General features: G+C 35.9%; 2 protein-coding genes across 2 annotated transcripts; one reads left to right on the top strand and one right to left on the bottom strand.

The window, feature by feature from the left end:
* On the top strand, positions 1 to 3,556 carry LOC140166964 (uncharacterized). Its single transcript, XM_072190451.1, has 5 exons — positions 1 to 137; positions 735 to 824; positions 1,095 to 1,211; positions 2,011 to 2,063; positions 3,410 to 3,556. The coding sequence occupies exons 1-5, from the start codon at positions 62 to 64 to the stop codon at positions 3,527 to 3,529; spliced, it is 456 nt and encodes a 151-aa protein (XP_072046552.1). The 5' UTR covers positions 1 to 61; the 3' UTR covers positions 3,530 to 3,556.
* Positions 3,557 to 7,219: 3,663 nt separating this feature from the next.
* Positions 7,220 to 9,571, bottom strand: LOC140166957 (uncharacterized). Its single transcript, XM_072190444.1, has 2 exons — positions 8,529 to 9,571; positions 7,220 to 7,672 (listed from the first exon to the last, which is right to left on the bottom strand). The coding sequence occupies exons 1-2, from the start codon at positions 9,460 to 9,462 to the stop codon at positions 7,455 to 7,457; spliced, it is 1,152 nt and encodes a 383-aa protein (XP_072046545.1). The 5' UTR covers positions 9,463 to 9,571; the 3' UTR covers positions 7,220 to 7,454.
* Between the last annotated feature and the right edge of the window lie 376 nt (positions 9,572 to 9,947).

The following is a 9,947-nucleotide window of genomic DNA, read 5'->3' as shown; positions in this document are numbered from 1 at the left end:
GCATATTTATCTTTTGTTTTCGCTGCTGACTTCAAGTTTGCTGTTAATTCGGGGTGCGCCTATGAGTGGCGATGGAGGTGAATTCATCAGTATAGTACCAGAGGGAAGTGCTGATAAGTGTGGCTTTCAATCATTTGGTAAGAATGAAACATGAAACATGAGCTTGAAGATTTCAATACTCATACTGTTTCTGACCAGACCAACAAAGTCCTAAATTGCAACAAGTTGTCCTTTTAGTGGTAAATTTAGATACCAAATCTCCTGATAGATTGGCGGGTGTTGCCAACAGATGTAATCCTTGGGTTTCCACTTCTTATGACCTTGTTGGTCACAGAAGATATTGAAATTACGGCATTAAGTAAACTATTACAACTGATGTGAATAATGACAATTTTTTTTATAGATTATCACATGTTTTGACTTTCAAATTTTACGAAACAAAAAGAATAATCCAATGAGCGTCGAACACAATTCCTTCCATGGATACTGAATGGAAGGCAATAGGATTTTGATCAAATTCAAACTTGAGTTACTTTCATTTAAATGTATGCTGCGACATCAATATTGAAACCACTGCAACTGTGCAACAAATGAGGTGTCATAATGCGCAGAAATCAGCTGTGCTTCCAATGATTTTTACATTGATTCATTAAGAAGGGTAGTTACTTTTATTTGATATGCTTATTGGGTACGAACGTTTGAAACACAAATACTTGTATTACTTTATGTTACAGGTCCCGCCCGATTTGAAATGGAATTTGATACGGTGTTGAAGCCTGTTAGTGTAGACCAGTGGGTGAACGGAACAATCAAAATGACACCAAGTAAGCATTTCCTTAGATATCAGTATCTGATGAGTGCGAGTATGATGTGCAGTCTGTTTAGTTTTGCAGCCAATGCAAGCCGACTTATATGAACCTGTTTCAATCGGTTAATCAAGATCACTCCTCTGTCTCACACGCTTGGTCAATGTTTTAAATTTTTTAAATTTTTATAGTTGGTTTAATAAACTCCTCACAGCTTCAAAATATACTCAGCGGAGCAAGGCAAGTAACAGTAAAATCTTCCTAAACATTACTTCTTTACTACTGCAGCTATGGATGTTTTTGGTGGGATGATTAAGCTAGACATGAACTTCTGGCCTTATGAGCTTCGATTTCCATATTGTGATCTCGGTCACACGGAGGAAATTTGTCCGATCAAGAAAGATGGTAAGCGTTATACCGTACATTATCACAAGATTTTGTCAAATGTAATTATAGTGTTAAAGGTGGCAAAGTGAAAAACCTGGAATATATCAAATAGAAAAAGGCATATAGTAATAGAAAGTGGACCCGAAAAGACCCCGTCCCCACTTAGGGAGGGATTTTCCTCCAGCATGTTTCTCAGTTAAACATGGTTAACCAGGAGTAGGACCCTCGGATATCATAATCTGCTTGTGGTGCCGTAGTGGGCATGAGCGTATAGGGGTCAATCAAAAGTTAACACAGGGGTTAGTTAGCCAGGACCCTCGGCGGTCATAATCTGCTTGTTTGCCATTAATCAGTAGACGAACAATTTGAGACCATTTTCATTAAAATCAGAGCACGTTTTAGGTTTTGACCCTTTTGTGGCCAAAATATGTTCCGGCTTTGATCTTTTTGTTTATAACGCAAGAACTCAGGAATACTTAGGTGTGGTTTTTAATCAAAGTTGAGCAAGTTTGAAATTTAACCCCTGCGTTAACCTTTGATTGACCCCTAAGCACATACCCGCCACCAGATTAATGGCACACAAGCAAATTATAATAGCCAAGGACCCTGGCTGACAAAAAACACGGTTGATGAAAATCCCTAAGGGGGGCAGGGTTTCGATTATAAGCCCATGCACTATAACACTCGTATCTTGTGTTTTGGTCATTTATATGTGGAGAATCGTTTAATCATCTTCTAAAATTTAACATATTTTGAAAAAACAATCTTGATATGCTTAAAGTTATATACAGCTTTAATCTTATTTATCCTTTCCTAGTTGAAATCACACTTCCTTTCGAGAAGTTCTTCTATTCGTATTACTTAATACCGGTGAGTACTAGACAATTTTTGTTTGCAAATCTTGATTAATATTCAATTAAAGGCCCATTCAGTGATTTGCTCATCCGGACGATCGTAAAAATCATCAAAATTCAGATTTTGGTACCTTTGTAATTGGCATAGATGTGCTAACATAGCCTGCTAGTGGTTCGGTCGAAAGCCGTGTATTTTAGACAAAATAAAGCATTTGCATGATTCTGGACTTTTGATACTGACAGTACAAAAAGTCCGACTCGAGATCGAAAGAAGTTCACTCTCCACGTACCAACACGCGTTGCGTATTGTTTCTACTACTTATTACATCAGTAGCTACTATTTTAAACAAAATACACAATTTTAACTGTTTTTCATATTTGAATTGACCGTTAGTTTGCCTCGGTGACCTTTAATTGCTTATTTTGTTTTCTACTACAAAAATTAAGCGTCTGTTTTAAATCAATTTAGACTCTACTTCCCCGTGTTAGAAACACTGGACTAGGAAGTTTTTCCAGTCGATTGGTGGCGCACTGTACGAAAATCTCGATTTTCTCGAGTCGATCTGAGTTGAAGTAGAAAACCTTTCTAAAACTTCTGTTTTTTGACTAATTTGTCGATGTATTCAGGGGAAAAGTGGTTTAATGAAATTCTGTAGACTTATTCTTTATTTCTAAGCAACTCTGACAAATTTCCATTTTTTTTAATGTTCCTGTGAAATCACTGAAAGGGCCTTTAAGCACCTCAAATAAAAGACCAGGACCAGTTTTTATTAAAAAAGAACTAAATGCAATAGTATTCATTATTTTGTAACATTTCGAATATGTCCTATGTGAAGACAATTTTTGCATTAGCCCTTGTCTAATCGACAAATTTTCATGATTTTTGTTGTTGTTATGTAAAATTGAAATCACAATTAATAAGTGCTAACAGTACCTATATGACGACGTCTGTAACTGAGCATACCCCCAAGAAATTGGAAAATCATGGGGGAAGGACCTAGCAGTGGAAGTCCCAAGATCAAACCTTGTCGGCTATACGAAAGATCATTTCTTCCATCTACAGCCCAATTATGGAAATCTCTTCCTGCCCAAATTCCAGCCATTAGATCGAGGGCCAGTATCAGCAGGGAGGTTAATCGCTTTCTGGGTGCTTCCTCGTCAGCAGCTTAGCAGCAGCAGCTCGTAAAAAAAGAATAGTCTCACAATTAGTACAAGTCATTTGGCGCTTTACTTTAGCATTTTTAGCACACTGGATGACAAATCCAACCACTCGTCCTGAAATTAATTTGAGTCTCGAATTCATTACCAATATCATATTTTACGAAAAACGTTTATTTTTCATTTTCTTCTTAACACCAACAGGGACATAAAGTCGTCAATGTCACCGCCCTTACAGAGCAAAACGTGATCTCGGCCCAGCTTGGAGTAGAGTGCACCATTCAACCAGCTTTACATCGTTTTTTCAAAAAAGGTTTCCAATAGAAGCACACTGCATGCTTAGATATAAACACCTGAATATACGCATTGGGTTTCACTGCCTTAACAGAATTGATCATGTCTCACCTCCTTTTGCAACCAAATCGACGGTAATAACTCTTATAGTGAGGGATCAACATTTAACAACAAATTACCTCAGGCAAAACTCACTTCCTGGGAACTAAATACCACACAAGGTCATTTTTATGTAACTCATTGACCCATGTGTGTCATATACTGCCTCTAGCTATAATGAAACCCTGGTGATCTGGTCAATTCATTGATAGATACTAACCTCAGGAGGGAATTCAATTGTTGATCAATTCTCTTCAGGTAGTGAAACGTAATGGATAAATTTGGATTCATCTTTTGGACGCGTAATTTGAAGTATCGTCTGTCAATTAATTAATTCCAAAGACTGTAGCTGTAAATTTCCACTTCCTACATCGGTATGCCCATATGCTATACAACACTATAGGCTACATACAATATGCAATGTTCAATTTATTTCACCGAAAATACATAACATGATAAATATACAAAACAGTTCATTGGTAGGAAAATCAAAAGAGAGCAGAGCTCGTTAAAATTGGCCACTAATACCACTAATAGGCCTGGGCGATACATGGAAGACTGCATTAAAATCGCTGATATTGATCAAGTTATATAGCCAAAAAGTACTTTTTAGGATTTGGTGCTTCAAAATGGTATATTTTCTCTCATTATATGACATTCTTGTTGTAATAGTTCCAAAATTCATACGCACGGCTTCGGTTTTTAGAAAATATTCGCCCTACCATATTGTACCTTTCAGCTTCGAGGGCGCATTGCCATTTTAAGGTGTTTACGGTTCAGTGCGTTAAAACAAGAAAAGTCTCAGGTCAACCTATGTTGAGTTTTTTGATCATTTGGCATCTAAATCATATAGTTTCACCATTAGCCATTTTCCTGAAACCCGTCCGTGTAATACATAATTAGTGGTATTTAACCTATACTTTAAAGCTTACAAGAACATTCGCCCACATAAATTTTAAAAATGAAACATGCATTAGATTTTTTTCTTTGCCCTTTGTTCAAAGGGACATTCCTTTTAAGAAATACATTTTAGTTCCAAAAAAGTACACAAATGTAATTTTATAGACAAAACGAATACGAATTGTTTTGACTTTGAAATAATGTCATTAGTGGCCCGAGTTTTCGATCCAACTTAGATTTCATCAAAGGCAATTTTCTCTGACAAGACTTTGGTAAGATTTTTAACATTTAATACACAGACGTAAGGCGTTTCATATAATCGGTAAGTTTCAACTGTTCCTCTTAACTTTTAACCTTTGTGGAACCAATTGGAAATAAGTTGGCATAAATTTATCCAACTTTATTGGTTATCCTTGCTCATTTATTTTGTTGTTTGTTTCTTTTGTATTATATCTTGATTGCTTACTTGTTCTTGCTATTTATTTGTAATGTTGTCAATTCTGCCGAATAATAAAACAAAATAAATAAATAAATAAATAAATAAATAAATAAATAAATAAATAAATAAATAAATAAATAAATAAATAAATAAAATAGTATTATTTTCAGGTAGACTAACTTTGCCACCTTTAAGAGAGCTCAATCCCATTACAGGAGAGCGTAAAAACTAATGTTTAAGTATAGACCTCTGGAAAAACTCAGAGTTTTACGGCATACCCTCACTTTCGATCATTGGGTACATCAACGGTTGCCTTTTCAGAGGTCTATACTTTGAAATTTGTAAATAAATAAATAAATAAATAAATAAATAAATAAATAAATAAATAAATAAATAAATATATAAATAAATAAATAAATAAATAAATAAATAAATAAATAAACGATAATAATAAACGATAAGAAGACATTGTAACTTTTTTGTTATCGTTTCTATAATCGAAGATAGAATCAATAAAAATGCCCTTTAAAAGGAAAGAAGCCAGCCTCAATGTAGAAGAGGTCTTGTAATTAGTTTTGGTCAATGTGAAAGGCATTTTAGGATCACGCTTACATCTACATGACAGTCCACCAAACCATCAACGATGAGAACATGCACACTGAAACAGCAGAAAACATTAATTCCTAATCTCATGTCAACTCTTTTAAGGGGGTACTACACCCCTGCCCAATTTTGTGCCTATTTTTGCATTTTTCTCAAAAATTATAGCTATGTGTCATTTTATTTATAATAAAGAAGTTATTAAATTAATAAAGTAAGACAATTTATTTATCTATAAGTGCATGTCAAATGGGGTACATTGTTCAATACTATAGGCCTACATGCATAAATTATGCCCATATTATAGCTAGGCCCTAAAAACTTTATTTTGCATCGGATTTTTCCCGTTGAAAAGACAAAACTGATGTTTATGATAGCAACCATTTCATCAATAACATTTTGAGTCATTTTATCCATAAAACGACACAGGATATGATAGATAACTACTTTCACATCAATATGGTCCATATGATCACAGATTGTTGAGAATCTGTGATATGATCCGGGATATGATGAAGATTTTGATTCTATAGATCTGTTATCAACATGATATCACGCTGTTCAGTGGTCAAGGAGTAAGGACCCCCGGTCAAGGACACTGATATGACATCATAGGTGATGTCAGATTTTCTTCTGCTGACCATATGATGCTATATATTAACTATTATTGTTACATTTAGGCCTATACCTAGAACTTTTAAAGTCATAATTAGTTCAAACATAACTTTGGTAATACTCACTCGTTTTCGTTCGTTGAAACGGCAAAACATACTTACTTTTCCTTACAAATCGAATTAAAATATTTTTAAAAAAATTCAACCACAAAAAGTTTTAAACAAAAGTCATTCCAATACCAATAAAAATTAATCTCTTGAGCATACAAACACCATCCCAGAAATAGGTACCAGCCCGATGGGCTGGCGAAAAGACTAATTTCGAGGGTTGAGAGCCAAAGGGCCTCAACTCACAGCCCACCTGCTCTTACAAAATGAGCATAAAGTCGCCAGGGCACTAAAAGATACAGTCCACAAAATTCAATAGTTAGAGGTTAATAACTGCGCATCGGTTATTTGGAGGGCATTGTGAAAAATCTAAACATTTTGCCTTTGGAACCGAGGAATATCCTGAGGGCGTAGCCCTGAGGATATTCCGAGGTCCAATGAATTATGAATGAGGTTATGAATGAACGGTTATGAATGAGGTTAATAACTTTGCATCGGTTATATGTCGGGCATTGTGAAAAATCTAAACATTTTGCTTTGGACCTCGAATATCCCTCGGGGCTGCGCCCCTCGGGATATTCCTCGGTTCCAAACGCAAAATGTTTAGATTTTTCACAATGCCCTCCAAATAACCGATGCGCAGTTATTTTAATAACCTCTAAATAATCATTGTGAAGGAAATATTGATTTTTGAAGCCCCAAGCAAGGAGCCAACTTTGTGCTCATTTTGTGAGAGCTATGGCTTTCTGGTTCTGAACCCTCCGAGTCGATTTGCTTCTGACGTCTTCTGTCAATCAAACTTAGAAACGGGTTGTTTACGACTCTGTCGTGACTATCAATTTCTAAACGCAACACTGTCACAGCGTGCCCTATAGTGATTTTTTCACTTTCAAACATACAAAGAGTGACGTGTCTTGCTAATTCTGTCTCAGATTATAACTTCATTAAAACCTTTGTCCTTGAGCATCTCGTTTGTATATAATGAATTAATTTATGTTTCTATATTCGGTTGGATCACGAAAGAACGCAATTGTCTCCAGCAAACAGAAACGAATCCACAAAATCTCCATCTTCTAGGGCTAATCAATGGGACCATAGGCAACCAAGCATATTGGAAGTTACATACAATAGGAGATCAGAAAACGAAACTGGTTGTCCTGATACCAAACTATCTCTGTCAATGTCTGTAGTAAATTTACAGCTCGTTCATATCGCTGTCGTTGTTAACCATCAGTTGACCTTCGTCTTCTTCCGACACTCTTGCATGTACAGGACCGAGTCGGCTACATATAGTCGACATATAGCTAAATACACCTGCTGTGATAGACAAACACTCCAATGTTCCTTCAACAATGGAATTAGATTTCTTTTTGGAACGCCGAACTGATTTCAAAACTCGCACGATGATATTGACTGAAAGAAAGAGATAAACATTTCGTGGTCAAATTTGTGCCAATTCGAAGCAACGATAAATCAAAACAACATTTGGGGTTTAAAAGCTGAGCTAATTAGTACGACTTTCAAAATTTGAGTAAAAACTCGAGGTAATTATCATGCCCATTGCCCAACATGCACAAATAAACATATGAAAGGTATGTTTAAGAATGAATGATAGGCAATATATTATACAAAAACATAAAGTATTGAAACAGATGTGCTTTTACTATTTCTGGTATCTAAAATATTTACTCTATACGAACAGTTAATGCGAGTATGCAAAAGTTGTAACGTCTGAACCTAACCGTACTATAACCGTCTTCTTTGAGCTTCCATTTTAAACGTCAGCAACATTTATATGGATGTCAAACAATCAGTTCGTGCAAATTAAATCCGGAAATTTGGCTTAACTTTATATCTTATTCAAATAACTTCTTATTATCGTGAGGACATATAGATAGACATTAATCGACATAGTCGAAAGTCGCGACTACCGTTAAAAGTCGCGACTTCGCCTTTTTACGATTTAAGTGTAATGCAAGTTTCCGTGCAACCCTAGTCACTTCTAACTGTTTTTGCGTAACAAAATAGATCATTCTCACTGATTTGTCTATGGTTTATACTCATAATATACGATACCAATAACAAACACAAACCATCGAGATAAAAATTTTTATCTCGATGCGACACGCGACATTTCTACTACGAGACATTGTAAATTAAAATCAAGAAATATACCGTTGAACTAGATAATAATGTAATTAAATTCGCTACAGTATTATTGCATATGTATCTATTGTACGGCTCTGAGTGAATGCAAAAGAAACTATACCTGTAACTAAGATGACCACAACAAAGTTGAGCAAAATCACAAGGATGGTAGTAGCCATTGCTTCAGCTGGTGATGACTGTTGTTCATTCGGCATCATCAAAGCCATGGCAACCAAAAGATTCAGGAAAACGGCTGCCAATGATGACATTTGTAACCGATGCTCAAAATTGTCTTTCATGGGTTTAAAATACGCATGACTGGTCAAAAATGCCACTGAGATAGCAATGGTGACAGTCAGATACCAAGGATCGTCTGAACCATACAAGACCACCAATGCTGTTTGTAATATTTTACGCAAAAGCTCCAAGATCTCCCAAAACCAAAATTCATCGCGATAATTCTCGCACAAAAATCGCAACCAGAGGGGAAATGATTGTTCGTCATTATTGGAACATAGATCTTTATCTCTACCATGTCTACTGGTACTGATGTCGAGCAGCGTGTCATCGTCTTCGGATACGTCCAAGTCGCTTATATTTCCATTGATATTTAAACATTCGTCATCATCAGGCTTTCGGGAAAGATCGACCAGATTTCTTTCTTTTATATTCTTTCTGCTGACCTGTATCGCATTTTCTTTACCAGAAGTGTACTTTCCTTTTGAATGAATATACAATAACACTAAAAGTAGCATAGGGAAACCAATGACATAGGCTAAAGCGATGTAAGCAGCGCAAGTAAAGAAGTGGTGTTCTTTGGTGCTGCAATCAATAGAGTAGTCTGTACGAAGTTTACGGACGCAATAAACTTCCTCTTCATCTAGACAGAAGTCGTCGCATCCAGTTGGTAGCAGTGACAATGTTACATTGCACATACTGGGATACGTTATAAACAGCAACAATAAAATGTACATGTAACATTTCTTTTTACATTCCATCATTCGATGCCGTAAATGGATCTGTCCAACTTGCTTAAATGTCAAGTAGCACAACATACAAAGGTATCCAATTAATGCAGAAAACAGCACAAGGATAATGAAAGAAATACTAATTATGAATTCATCATACGCGTTGAATTTGAGTTTTGGTATAAAACAGTGAGGCTTTGCGACCAATTGGAGGATGTTCAGTTCAAGGACTTGGAGAATGTCTCCAAGACCTGATAAGTGACTAGGCCATGAAACATCATGAAGTGAAGAAAAGATGGCACCACTTACTTGATAAAAACCGAGGATAATTTTAAATCTGGCGAAAATTACATCAATGAGCGATCGATTTTGTTCTTGTCTTCTTCGATTGTGCCAGAATGCTAGTATTAGAATCACGCTAAAAACTAGAAGTATTACAAAAACTTCAAGTACGAATTTCCACAGCTGTGGACATTGAAAGCAGTACTGAAACCACGAGTAGTAATTGGTGGAGCATTCTGTACACAGCCACCCATCATAGCCAACATCACAAGTAGCTTGGACATCAGACT

The sequence above is a fragment of the Amphiura filiformis genome, chromosome 1, assembly GCF_039555335.1.
Source record: "Amphiura filiformis chromosome 1, Afil_fr2py, whole genome shotgun sequence".
Taxonomy (NCBI): domain Eukaryota; kingdom Metazoa; phylum Echinodermata; class Ophiuroidea; order Amphilepidida; family Amphiuridae; genus Amphiura; species Amphiura filiformis.
This window is presented reverse-complemented; position numbering and strand designations above follow the sequence as displayed.

What these genes read in the sequence shown, in the direction of transcription:
- LOC140166964 (XM_072190451.1), top strand. Translation starts at nt 62, where the DNA reads ATGAGTGGCGATGGAGGTGAATTCATCAGTATAGTACCAGAGGGAAGT. An exon ending in AACAATCAAAATGACACCAA is followed by an intron (nt 825 to 1,094) that starts GTAAGCATTTCC and finishes TTACTACTGCAG; the next exon opens with CTATGGATGTTTTTGGTGGG. An exon ending in TTGTCCGATCAAGAAAGATG is followed by an intron (nt 1,212 to 2,010) that starts GTAAGCGTTATA and finishes ATCCTTTCCTAG; the next exon opens with TTGAAATCACACTTCCTTTC.
- LOC140166957 (XM_072190444.1), bottom strand. Translation starts at nt 9,462, where the DNA reads ATGTTGTGCTACTTGACATTTAAGCAAGTTGGACAGATCCATTTACGG. An exon ending in TGTGGTCATCTTAGTTACAG is followed by an intron (nt 7,673 to 8,528) that starts GTATAGTTTCTT and finishes TCTTTCTTTCAG; the next exon opens with TCAATATCATCGTGCGAGTT.